The 14786-nt window shown below is 30.5% G+C and overlaps 1 protein-coding gene across 3 annotated transcripts in view; it reads left to right on the top strand.

Annotated features, from left to right (window-relative positions):
• The window catches only part of CSMD3 (CUB and Sushi multiple domains 3), a 1083470-nt gene that overhangs the window by 375615 nt on the left and 693069 nt on the right, over positions 1 to 14786 (top strand). Inside the window, exon 7 of one of the 3 annotated variants that reach the window (XM_032609828.1) lies at positions 9550 to 9861. The exons of the other annotated variants lie outside the window; for them this stretch is intronic. Within the exon in view, the coding sequence (XP_032465719.1) occupies positions 9550 to 9861 (312 nt within the window). The remainder of the gene's footprint in view (positions 1 to 9549; positions 9862 to 14786) is intronic. 3 annotated transcript variants of the gene reach the window in all.

Here is a 14786-nt window from a genome sequence, read left to right as displayed (position 1 = left end):
TCTCTTAAATTCAGATAAAGTTGAGAGACCTTATTGTCCCTGACAGGAGAATTCTATCCAGGTCATTGTGTGTGAGGGTAGAAAAAACATTGGCACCTTCTTCTTCCCTTGAGTTGCAGAAGAATCCAGGGGGCATTTGCAGTGCTTGGACAGTGGCACCCTGTCATCACTGTCCAAGCCTGAATTTCCCATGAAATCAGGTAATCCTGGGCTTCCCATGACAAGCCTGAGTAGAAAATCTTAGCCAAAGGTGAGAGTCCACGTTCCTCTTCCACTTCCTGAGATGCAATAGGGAGGTTGTGTATGTCATCTTCAGTGCCTCTCCTTGGTCCCCAACCTCTACCCAAGTCATTGATTCTCTCCTGTCACTTGATAATCCCCTCAAGAATTCTAGACTGTTAGGAAACAAAAGCTATGGAGAGATCTTAGAGCAAATTTCTCCTTTAGTCCTGCAGAACCATCCTTCCCTGAGGCAAGGGAGTTGCAAGAGAGACCTGGTAAAAGTCAGACATGTGTTGGGGAAGGAGGGGGAAGAAATACAAGGAAGACAAAACATAAATAAATAACTTATATGTTGATTGAGACACAAGCGTTTACACACTATTTTGTATTGGGGAGGCTAAGTAGAGGTGTACTGATTTTCAGGAGTTAAGACTGTGGTTTTGGGATTATACAATTTGGGTCCAGTCCTAGCTTTTTAATTTACTAGCAAAGTGAGTTAGTGTATGTTTTGAAACTACTCTGAGCTTTAATATCCTCAGCTCATAGGTACTTAGGACTGTGTCTATAACACAGTAAATGTTCAGTAAATATTGAGTCCTCTTTATAACATGTTTATTTAAATAGTCTGTTATCTAGTCATTTAAAGTAACCATTAGAATGACCAATATATTTATGGTGTTTTAATCACCTGTATTCAGAAATTTGGGGAGATTAGATACTATTCCACAGGTGAAAAGCCAAGTCTCCACCATCCTTATAAAAGTTAAAAGTATATGTAAGAAAAATGATTTGATAATCATTATTATTGCCTGTAATTGGAATATACAAAACTCATCTGGGTAGATATAAAACTTTTAGGTATTTTAAACCACTTTAATGATTAAGAAAACTTCCTTTTCTTTAATATTTTTCATCCAAAAGTCAGTCAATTAAACTGTATGTGATCTTAATCAAATAGAATACTCTTACTCATTATTAGGCTTGTATAGGCTTCATACCTCTGTTTTATTGATGGTATTGCAAGACAGTCTTTTTACTTAGAGTCTTGAAATAAAATGTAGTCTTTGTAAGAAAGGTTACTGGACAGAATAATTACATGAAGAAATATGAAGATTTACCTTTCAATGTGGGAATACATATTTTGAATACCCCAACATATAATTATATATAATACCCCAATAGATAATGTATATTTGTCTATCCAGTTAATAGTAACCTTTAATGGTAGACTCAAGGTTCTTACCATTTCTAAAGGTTTTGAAAAAACTTTCCTTCAACATGCTACTTTTTTAAGCCAAGATTTGTATTTTTCTTCCCAAGAAAATCACTCCTGCAACTAATTAATTAGCTGCTACAGGATAAAAAGTGTTTTACAGAGTGTTGACGCAGGAAAATAAGACTTCCTTTGGCTTGAGTTTCTTATTAGGCTGCTGTACTTCAGCATATTTATGCAGATATTCACCAGTTGCTCAGCAACCTTTCCACAATAAATACCATAATAGTCTTTCTTCCAGAATGTCAGCACTTTCCTATCTGCCCACACCTCCATTACACCCACCTGTTAATAATGAACCTAGTTATTTCAAATCATATAACAACCACATGGGATCAGATATCAACCTATGATAAGTGCCTCAACAAGTAGTGTTCAGTGATCTTACTGCAAGCTTCACACTCCTCATCAAAACATATATTTCTCAAACTGCCCCTATTATTTCTTTTGAGGAGAAGAAAACTTTACAATAAACTAATTCAAACTAAATAGTTGAGCAATCACTCTGATATGTGTGTTCTCTCAACCAAAAAAGCATTTGTCTGATAAGAGAACAATTATGAGAGAGCAATGCCTAATCCTAAAGAGCATCATTTTTTTTAAGTAGCATCTGGATACACAGAGAGAAATAGCTCCTTGGTTCCCTTTAAATCATATCTCATATATGAAACCAGCATTAGGTATACTTTATACTTTAGGTATTAAAAAAAAAGAGGAACACTTATAATTAGTAAGAAAATGACAAACCCCCTGCCCTCCCCAATCTAGAATGCCATTATAGAAGGAAATAGAGGAAAAACATGGAAACACTGAGATAGTCAAGTAAGCAGGACTTAGGGACATGATGAGCTAGGTCAGGATAAAGCCTTTTATTTTTTCTTTCAACCATGATATGTATAAAGGGTAACTCCACCAGTTCCTTTCCCTTACTTCTTTCCCTTCTCCTTCACAATACCAAATATCATCATTATAAAATATTTTTTTGGAGGGAAAAAGGTTCTGGAGAATGGAAGAAAAGGGAAACACTACCCTCATTTGAGAAAAGACAAATGAAAGAGTGATTTATGTGTTCTTAAATGTCCCTTCCTCTTTTCATTACTTATGTTCTAGCACATGCAATATTAATTGCAGTTATAATTATGTTTTTATATTGTTTAAATACATCTGAACAGGTCCAATTTCTTTCTTATTTATATCCTTAAAATACATTTAACACTCAATAACTATTAATTAAACATAAAATGAAATGTTTATGTTTTTGAAAAATAAGAGAGAAGTACATTTATCCACATTCATTCTTCCCTCATATATGTAGGAAACATTCAAGGGGAAGTGAGAGATATACATGTATAAGACATGATTTCTACTTTCCAAACGTCATTAATACATATCAGTTATTAGAGGCAGCAGTGTTCTGAAAGTGAAGGAGTTCCTTATATTACACTTTGGAATAAAAGATATGTGGTATCCCTTTTTGCTAACAATGCCTTTAAATCTTCCATGAGAACTGGCAGCTATTCCACAAGATTTTGTGTGGAAGGAAATTAAACAAGTGTGTGTTAAGTTACATTTTGTTTTGGGGAAACCCAGAATGTGTCCTTCTAGTTCTGCTAAGAGGTAAGAGCTGCTACAGGAAAGAGGTCTCAAAATGCAGGATTCTAGGAGGTGGTTTTAGGAAAGTGTGAAGGGACATTCTATCCTTTTATTCTTATGAAATATGACAAGGATGTTGTGAATCTTACTTCAAAGCTAGGTGTTCAAGTTTTATTGTCAGTATTGTGACTTTATGCATTAACATTATGCTTAATTACACAAAAAAGGCTTCAGTTTGCATTTTTGAATATTTATTCTTGTGAGTGGTGTGTGTGTTTGTGACTGGGCACATTAAAATTAAAAAAAAGACACCTTGGACCTATCACTACACATTGTTGAGACTTCCAAAAATGTATGAAAAGGAGTGATAAGATGCTGATGCTTCGTTTTGCAACTTCACTTTAATCAACTAGGTGAAGCAAGAAATGGCTCTTAGAGAGAGAAAATCTTCAAGACCCATACAGCCCTCTACTTAAATTTTTCCTCGCATGAGCTTACTATATTTTTAGTACTAAGAAATTAGATGTCTCTTCTCTCACATTCTGTGACAAACTGTGAGGATATTTAGTGTAACATTCATGGATTTATACTATATAACATATATAACATGTTATATGACAAGTATATGTATTTACCATATATACCACATTACCATATTACCATATATATGTGTGTGTGCATACATACACACACGCACACACACGTAGTTTTGTTGTGGTAGACCAACAGAGTACTCTCTGTATGCTTTCTAAAACTTGGTATTTTCTATGTTTCATTTAGGTAAAGATATTTATGCTGGTTTGGCATGTGGGTTTATCAAAATTCAGAATATGGAGTTTTTATCTTGTATATAAACAACTTGGCATTAGCACATATTTTGTTGAATATTTGTTTTATAATCATTTATTTACTCATAGTAAGTGTGGATTTAGTAAATGTATCACTAAATCTTGCTATCATCAGTTTCAGCTTAGATTGCAAATATTTATTCATTTAAGATCACTTGCATCTGATAAACAATAACAAGTCCACTTGCAAAAGTTAATATTGGTGTCCCTATTTAATGCTTAAAAATTTAGATATAAATATATAATATAAATGTAAATATATATCAATATGTCAGTGAATTCAGAAAGACAATATTTAAACTCTCAGTTCTATTTTTAAATTAATGTGTACCTAATTTATTTAATTAATTCATGATCATAGAAAATCTGTTACTTGAATTAGTGAGATCAACTTCTTTCCCATTTCTTTGTATCAGAAATCTGGATTTAGGGGGCAGCATTTTTGCATTGTCATATCATATTTTAATGGCTGAATGTTTTCTTTCTTAGAGGTGTATCTTATAATTAAGAATATCTTATATTTATTTAATGAGATGTTTTAAGATCATAGTCTTATTTAGTTTCAAAATAAATGAAGCATTTTAATTTAAAATCAAAACTTTATAAGACCAATATATACCTGCTCTTTAAAACTAAATTAGAAACTAATTTTTTCAGGATTTGTCCATTTATTTTCCTAGTCAGACAGACAATTTTATATTAGGTAATGACTAATCAAAGGTAGATTATTTATATTTTTCCTACAATTTAAAGGCTACTTTCTATTTGTTTACTCATCTCTTCTATAAATTGAATATTCATAGTACACCCACATCCACCAGATTATACTATTAAATACCAAGCTATACAGATTTTAGAATACTGGAATTTATAACGTTTAAAATGCAAAATACTTATTTTCCCAACTACAGTATGCTTCCTAACTGTAACATGTATCAAAGCAGTGGCTTTGTTTTACTTCACCCCCTCATATTTTAGTTAGTTTTCAAGAGTCCTCATTTATTGACACTCTCCTGTAAGTTTCATGTAATATTAAATGAAAGAAGAAATACAACATACAAATTAAAATACATATGCTAAAATTTATAGAATATCTAAATGTGACTCATATAGAATTGCTGCATTAGTTGTATTTATATTTTATTTTGATGTTATTTTGTATATTTTTTCTTTTGCATGTTTTCATGTTAAATATGTTTATTGCATTTTTCTTCATTATATATCATTATGCCACAAAATTATTCAATTAAGATTATTTTGTTATTTAAGCTTTTATTCAAATGTTTCGTTTGAAATGCTAAAATCAGTGGAACAGAATATATGTCTTATATAAAATAACATGCCAAATATAAATGTCTAAAAGCTACTTCTATGGATACATAGTTATCTTTAACATGTACTTGTATAGCTGTATGCATTTTGGGACATCCACTCATATCTCTAGCAAAATATTCTGTTCTTTACGTCTGTGATGAGTTAGACAATAATTACAAAGCAATATAGCATAATTTTAAAAAAATCTGTAAAACTAAAATTTTAATCAAAATGAAATTCAAATTCAATTTTTTGAGTTTTTATTTAAGATACTTTCTATGATGCGTTTATAAATCGCTTTACATGAATTATGCTTAGTACCTTGCAGATTGTTGAAATAAGAAAGCCTTCAAAAATATAATTTTTAATATGATACATAATAAAATCCAAATTTAGTTATATAATTTAATTGTGCTATTATATAAATTTGCCAATTTACATGTGTAACACATGTCATTTTCCATTATCATAATTCCAAGAGGACATATAGTTATGATTTATAGAAGCATGCTTATATGTGTAAATCATTTCATTTTATTTTTGTTATATTTGAAAATGTTTTTTATTAAAATATTAATAAAATTATATTTTAGATGTATTTATATTTTAAACATCAAATTTATAATATATCTCTAGCAAGTTAATTGACAGGGTAATCTAATTGTGATAAACTACATCTTGTATACATGGTTTTATTTCTAATGAAGAATGGGTTTTTTGAATGTACAGTTTATTCCTAAATTTGGGTTGTATGTCTTGTAACATGCATTTAATACTGTGCTATTAAAGATAATACTTACATAATTGTGTAGCATACTTAAAATATTTTAAAAGAAAGTTATAGTTTAATATTGAATTAGATATATTATATATTTAATATTGAATTGTTGCTATATATAATCCTAAGCCTTTTTCCAGCATTGGCAATTTCCTCATAAAACAGTTATGTATGCAAAAACGTTGAGTATTTTGAAACTGTTAAAAGATGCATTTTGACAATTTAAAAATCTGTTTCACACACTGCCAATTTAAAATGGTACCAAAATTAGTATTCTAAATTGGTCTACATTTTAAATAAAATGATTATACAATATATGATATAATTGTATAGTGATGGATGATTCTATTGCCTTATAAAGGAAATCAATGTTTTATATAGTTCCACTACATATATATGTATATATAAGTGCCTAACTAAATTTAGATGCACTTCTATTTCCTGTCATTATGAGATATATCTACTTTTTACTGTACAGAAATTTGAACATTCTAAATAAATCCATTTCACACTAACATTGTAAACTATCATGATTTGGGAATGTTGACACAAATCTTCAAGTAACTATTACTTATGCATTTAAATCTTCAGATTCCACACTTTTTCAGTGATGTTTTTGAAAGTTCAAAACAAAACCATCAATTTTTCCTTTCTTTGGAATTATTCTTCATTTCATTATACTGTTTGACCTATGATTTACCACATTAAAAATTATAGTCATGTTTCATTCATGAAATTTATCCTCTTTATTATTGTTATTATTAACAATAATAATTATAATAATTATTAAATTCATTCATTCTTTTATTCTTTTTTTGAGGGATATTTCTTGAGCATCTACTATGTACTGGGTATTGTCCTAGATACTTGAGATTCAGCAATGAATGGAATTTACAAAAATCTCAGCCTTCAGGGACCTTGCATTATAGTATGGGGAGGAAAAATTATGAACACAAAATATAAGTAAAACATAAGAACAGGTTAGTAAAATATCTGGTTGGAATATATAGCTAATTACACTATGGTTATTAAATAAATGTTTTTTTAATGCTTTATTCAGATATTACACCCTGTTCTGCATTCAGGTTAAGAGAATAATACTGAATATTCACTACCAATAGCCAGAGTAGAACTCTATTACTGAAGATTTTAAGATTGGGAGTGCTAGCAAGTCCTGGATCTAAACGCTACTAAAGATCAGTTCTAACTCACAAATTTGTTTAAGAACTGTATTTATCCTCTGGGGTCTTCAAAAAACGGGTGTTTGAAATTAGTCTGTAGAGCTTAAAGATTAGTTATAGAAGCAACCTGGACACATTCCTAAGAATTACCCCAGATTCATTTACCCAAATACAGGAGATTATTTAGGATTAATTGTAATGACCTTCAGTGATGAAATATAATAAATAACTATTAATTTACTTCCTTGCTAAAGGTAGAAACGCTGAGATTTGAAAGAGTACAAATTCCATTATTTTTTATACTTTTAGATTGCATTTAGCAACATATGTTTACAGTTAAATGCTTTCCTTTTTTAAACTAAACCTGAAAGCCTGGAAATTATGATAAAGTCAGGAAAAGTTCTAAAGTATTAGTTTTTATCCTGATTTGTCATACTTCCTTTCAAAAAGAAAGGTGCAATTAAACTTCCCAGAATAATATGGACCAGGTACTGTTTTTATAGTAATGAGCACATGAACATCAAAATGTCTGATTTACCATGAGGTCAGTTACTGAATGTTAGTAATGCATGTGTAGCTATTGCTTAATCATGTGACTAAAGAAAACCCTTACCAAATATTAGCTTAATAAATATTACTGGCCAATTTGCATAACCAACATGCATTTAGTAGATTTTAATATTCACAAAGTAACTTGGATGAATGTTCAATAGCAACATTTTTCTGATTAACGCTTTACAGTATATTAAAAGTCTTTAGAATAATCTGATAATCGTCATACCTCATTTACCCCTGCCCGCCAAAGTACAATCATTTAATTTTTTGAATTTGTAAATCAAATTAAAATGATACGAAAACACAGGCTGGAAGAATTAGTAATAGACATGTGCTCCTTTGCTTGCTTGTGAATGACAGGGGTTCATGTTTGACTTCTTTTTTGAGTTTAAAGCAGGAACCCGAATTACTAGTCCTACTAAGCACTGCCTATGGGGTGGGGGGAGGGGAAGGAGGCAGAACATGCTCAAACCACATTATGTGATGTAGCTGTTTTTTCTCTCGCAAAATGAATGAAATATACCCATGTATTTTTGTCTAAAATATCTAAATATACATTGTGGACAGAATTTTGAAATGCAGTTTATTGAGAAAGCAAGTATATAAAAACATATACCACTCATTGGCTTTAAAAAAATACTCAGAAGTTTTCTAACCAGGACATGATTATTATTCCTAATTAGTAGCTGTTCCTCCAAAATTCAATATTTTTTTCTTGTTAAGCATTTTATCTGTCAAGATCCTTCTAAGTATATCTTCATTCTGTTTCATGCTTCTATTATAAAGTTACATCTTTTTTCCTTATGTGAGAATTACGTACTACCAAGCACAATCTCTGAAAAAGTTTAAGTGAAAGAAAAAAGAAAATCCTAATTTGGTACCTTTAAAACAATTTTAAAATTATAGTGAAACTTTAATAAGGTTAAGAATGTAGAGAATTACAGTGACATGCTTATGAGATATTTGGAAACTTTCAACCTTTTTTTAAAGCTAGTTTTGTATGAATAAAATTTCCATGCTAATAGTTAATTTTCAGTCATTTCTAAATAAAACAATTTATTTAATTTTAACTAGTTGAAAATTGGTTAATCTCAAGTTTTACTTTAAAACTCTGAAAAAAATTACCCAACTTCCAAAACAACCTGGTAAATTCTAAAGTATGTATAGCTCACGACATTGAATATTTTATCATGTTGACTGCTTTCTGGCAAATGAGGTTAAGATAGACATTTACATAGAGTAGTTTTTCAGAACTTCATTTTTTTAAATCGTTTTGTTTTCAATTTGGCTTTGATTTTTAAATTCTCCTTTCTTCACTTTTTTTGTCTTAAAATAGAAAAATTTGAGATTTTTCCCAGAAATCATGAAGTGATATGGCACAGGCTATTCAAAGCATACTTCTGAGAAAAGTGTGGTTACATAGTTACCCATTCTGTCAAAACTTGTCACTTGCCAGGCATTTGTTGCTAAAAAATCATCTGTAGATAAATAATGAATAAGATTGATTCAGGGCCATGTAAAGGGTTTACTGTTTCACCTTTTTCTCCCTAATGTGTTACAATTAAAATGTGGTATATTTGTGTATAATATCCATTCATAGGTTGATTGATATAGACCAAACATCAGATCTGGTTACTTCACATTTTAGTGGTATGTTTGTGTTTTGCCTTTTCATGTTTGATAATACTTAAGGTGATAGAGGGAATATAATTTATTAAACTTATCAGAAAAAAAACACAAAATTTAAAAGAAAAAGTTAGCATCTAGTGCTACTGTGTCCCACAGGTTCTTCTCCATTGACCCACACTACCTCCACTGGTGAGTTAGAGGAGCATAACAGGACTACCACTGGTGCTATTGCTGTTGCTAGCACATCTGCAGATGTTACTGTATCCAGTGTTACAGCTGTCACCATCCATAGACTTTCTGAGGAACAGCGAGTGCAAGTAAAGAATATCAGAAATTCAGGTCTGGACCCCAACACATCCAAGGACGGGCTCTCTCCTCATCAAGCAGATACACAAAGTACAAGGAGAAGACCAAGAAATGCTGAACAGATAGAAAGAACTAAAGAGCTTGCAGTTGTTACTCATAGAGGTATTGGATGTTATTTTACTTGTGCCCATTTAGTTACAGCCAAAGCTATATTTTGGTTATGATTCTAATTAGAGAATGAGCTCAAACAGAGCCAAGATGTAGGAAGTGAAAGAAAGAGTTCAAAGTAGCTGAAAAGTATAGACAGTAACAGTCAGAACCTCAATAATTTGAAAGTACAAAAATTAGAAAAAAAAAAACAAATCAAAGTGCAGTGCAAATGTTGGAGGGAGGAGGGAGTAAAAATAGAAAGAATATAATGCATAAAGGATAGTAAAAATAAGTACTAAATACCCGTTGCTTATTATATACCACTTATGGTATTGAGATAACATGAAAATAAAAAAGCCATTTTTCTATTAATAAGTGCACATATTTACTGATTGATGATTTATCCTATGTAGTAATTTTCATATTTGCATGAAAAGTTTTTTACACAAATGTTAATTTATTATTGAGAAAATAGATAATTTGATTGGGAAAAATGAAAACATTATGTCTGGTGGTTATTTTATGTAGCTTATTCTACTGTTTCTGAATTACCTATTGCCTGACCCATATGATTGGACTGAGAACAGATTTCTCATTTTGAAAAGGTAACAGGTATTCATTGATATTATGACTCCAAATTTAATATTGCTTAACTTCCTACTTTAATTTTTAGAGATAAAAATACCACAGAGCCAAATCATATGTTGGTAATTTTCTAATCAATTAATATAAGCCTATCTTTTACAAAATTAGGAAGTGTAGCAATTTTCTGTTTCTTGCTAGCAGGTTTCATTGAACAGTTTAGGAAAAAAACAGTGTAGTATCAAAAACTAACAAATATATATTGATATATGCATCAGTGGAAATATTAATTAATTGCACATTAATATTTGGAGAACAAAATATCTACTCCAGCTCTATTTCCAGCTCATAATCATATATTCTCCAAATATAAGTAATAGAAAACCATTCAAATGCTTAGTACACACTAAGGAGAAAAATCAAGACATCTTTACATAAATTGATTGAAAATCATACAGAAATATCTCAGGAGCTCATTTCCATCAGAATTCATACTGAAAGTACTTACTTTGATTCTCTTTAATAAGAAGCTTTCTAAAATGAATTCTTGGGAATTCCCTGGTGGTCCAGTGGTTAGGGCTCTGTGCTTCCACTGCAGGGGTCATGGGTTCAATCCCTGGTCGGGGAACAGAGATCCTGCAAGCCGCGTGGCATGGCCAAAAAATAAAAAAAATAAAATGAATTTTTAGCATGTGATAGTCTCCTTTAAAGGATTAAAATGATATCATCTTGGTTCTCTATTCACTCTCCTACCATGACTATTTCCACTCATGTGAATATAGGGATCATTATCAAATTTATGATTTGCTTAATCAAGTAGATTTTCTTATTACTGGGAAACAAAAAATGTGTAAATATTAATGAAATATCGATTAAGAAAAAAGCCCTTCAATTTAGTATTTTCACTCCAGAAATTTGCATGAGCTAATTAACATTAACAAACTTTCCTGTATTCATTCTATTACCCACTGAAAAAGAGGCAGGTAATTTTCGGACATAAGTTTATTATTTATCAACTAATAATACAAATGCCGCTTCAGCCAAAGTTTGCCATCAAGTGATTTGAGAAACTCTGATGCTACAAATTAAATATTTTGTAGAACTTGAATAAATAATTCAGATTGAAAAGGGAATAAGTAGTTGTCAATTTTTAGATTAAATAATGTGATTTGAAAATTAATCTAAAATTTGAAGTACATTCAGCTAAATTTCAATTAAGCATCAAGATTACATCCTTGGTAAATTCCAAATCAGTGCTCAAATTTTCTCAAGTGTTGTCATCATCTCCCAGTGCTATTTTACAGCATTCAGAATATTTAGACCTGTTTCACATATATTCTTTCTAAAATAGTGTTTATGGATATGATATTCATTCAGTGCTGCCATCTACCTTGGTCATAAATATTTTTAATCATTGATGTTTAAATTATGTTTACAGAAAACATTTTGAATGTTATATTCATCATTTTTTAGTGACTTAAATTATTATACTTTCATCAAATCTTTATTTTAATTAAAATTGGTCCTTCTGACTCTTCTTCAGTAACCTGCTATTTCAGTGATTTTAGTTGGCTCATTACCTATTATATTTGACACAAACTATTAACATTTGGGGAAAAAAAATTGTCAATGTTAGAAGTAAAGGAAACCTGTTATCCTATATCTGTTATGCTTTTTAAAAACCTCAATATACAGCTATATTTTCAGATATAAAGCAGTCCTCAAAGACTTTAAGCAGGACCAAATTTCTAAATTAGGATTGGCTGACATGAAAACAGTATTCTTTTTAAGAATAATTTCAGTTCAGCCAGCATGTCTGAAATGCCCACTGAGCTCTGTTCTGTGCGAAATAAGGATGAATATTACATGGTCCCTTCTTTCGAGAGAGTGAGATAGAGTGGAGAACATAGAGAAATCCATCCTGGTGGGACAAGGAAGATTTTGTAAAGCTCATGGCTGAGCAGAGCACTAAAGGAGTTACAGGATGCATGTAGGCAGTGAGTCCTACATGTAATTGACATTTTAGATGAGTCAGTAAAAATAATACAAAACTAACTTGCTTAATTTTTCTAGATATTTTAGAGAAAAAATAATTCTTGTTCGTCTATTCCATTCTGCACAATGTAGTCAGAATTACCTTTTAAAAATGAAAATCTAATCACTTCACTCCACTGCTTTAAAGCTTCCACTGTTTTTCCAGTGATCTTGGGAAAAAAGTCGAGACTTGATGATGACCCATGGGAACCTCTGTGATCTGGCTTTTTGCCTATATCTCCAAATTTATCTCTTTCACAGTCATTCTTTATTTTTTTGGCCAAAAAGAATTTCTTTTAGTTTGTCAAACATACCATGTTCTTTTCTACCTCAGGCCACTCCCATAAGCTATTCCTTCTTCCTTTCAACCAAATCATTCTAATTCTCTTTCCAAGATTTAGCTTAAATTGTTGTAACTAGCGACTTTAAGTTCTGTAAGGTAAGGAGTGGATGGGTCTTGTTCAAGCTGCATTCCCAGTGCCTAGAACAACTTCTGACCCATAGACATATTTAGATAATATTTAGTAAACTGATGAATAAATGTTTACAGTTTCACCAGTAGAGTATTCACTCAAATGACTTAAAAGGCTTAAAATTATATTCTTCAATATAATCAAGTATCCATGTATTTCAGTATTAAAGATAACTATTTTGTTACAGTTATAGAAAACAGTGTTTTTAATTACTTTGAAAGGCAAAAGTATTCTCATGTACTTACAATAAAATATTGCTTTTTTATTATATTACCACTTCAAACTTCACAAAATAAAACTAGATATAAATGCCTTGCTTACGCCCTTTTCACATTTATAAAATCAAAGAAAATTTATAAATGAACATAAGCAAGCTATAAATTCAATAAATTTCATATGAATAAATATTAATGTAATACAATGGATATTATTTTACTGAAATTAATTACCATCTAAAGCATATATACAATAGAGATTGTGATAGCATAGGTTTGTTTTTATGTCTACAAGTGTGTACAGTTTTGTACTGTGATAATTTGGCATTTTTCATCGTTTCTCTATTCACAGTGCAATTAAACTTTCATTTTTTGAAAGTTTCATTTATGAAACTTTCATTTTTATGATGTCTTTTGATCATTACTAATTCCTAATTTGTCTATTCTCAATAACTTGAGGTAAAGTGCTTACAGTTTACACTATTACCACTATGAAAACAAAGAAAACAAAGACACTGAAATTGTTCATAGTATTTGGTACTTGTGAGTGTGTAGATTCAAAAATCTATTTATTAATTTATGATTAATTAAACCTTAAATCACTAGTTAATTATAAAAGCTGCACAATTAATAAATAATTTGAAAAAAAACTTGGAATATTTATCAAAGACATTTTCAATCCCAAGAGGGTACTGTTCCAATTAATTTTTCCTATAGTACTATAGTTAAAACATCAGTAATTCAACTTAAGTTATCCTCTTAAAAGTTTTTTTTTTTTCACTTTCTATTTGTTCTTAGTAAAAGAAAACCCTTTCTGGTTTTCTCCATTTAAAAAGATTCTTTAACATTGAAATATAAACAAGTAAAAGAGAAAAATACTGATAAATAATGTTGACTTAGCTCTTCTTTAAAAACAGTGTATTAACACTACAGTTTCCTTTATTAGTGCTCAGTAGACTTCAAAATGAAAATTCAGCTTTATTGACTGGATTTTAGTCCACTTTTTTCACCTGCTATGTGTGAGACTCTTTGCAGGCAATGTGAACTATTAGGGTTGAATTTCCCTATCAGTAAAATAGTATCACAGTATTACATTAGGGTTATAGTGAGGATTAAACACAGTATTAGGTACAAATGACAAAAAATTTCAAGTATTTTCTCCCAATGGAAAGGAAAAACCAAATTGCCCACCATTGCTGGTTAGTTTTGAGGTCAGAGAGCTAGGCTGAGTTTATACTCTGTCCCTTATTAACTATATGATCTTGAGCAATAACTTCAACTCTCAAACCTGCAATTTCTTAGTAACTGAGAATACCTACCTCATAGGTAGTTATGTAAAAAAAATTTAGCACAGTTGCTGGCTTATGTTTAACAAATAGTAATTGTTATTTTTATTATTCACCAAATACGTTTTAACTCTTGCTATGTACATGATATTGTGCTGTATAGTAGAGATATAAAAATGAACAAAGCAGGCTGTGCTATGATGTAGTCTATATAACTTAAAAAAAAAGGAATTACAAGCTTATTATGAGAAACACTGCCATAGCAGTTGTTTCGAAATGTTACTGAAGAAAGGAGAGGGACTGACTACCTCTAAGTGTAGAAGTCAAGGAAGGCTGCACGGAGGATA

The sequence above is a fragment of the Phocoena sinus genome, chromosome 17 (genome assembly GCF_008692025.1).
Source record: "Phocoena sinus isolate mPhoSin1 chromosome 17, mPhoSin1.pri, whole genome shotgun sequence".
In the NCBI taxonomy this organism is placed as follows: Eukaryota; Metazoa; Chordata; class Mammalia; order Artiodactyla; family Phocoenidae; genus Phocoena; species Phocoena sinus.
Note: the sequence above shows the minus strand (reverse complement) of the source record. Positions and strands in the feature narration are given on the sequence as shown.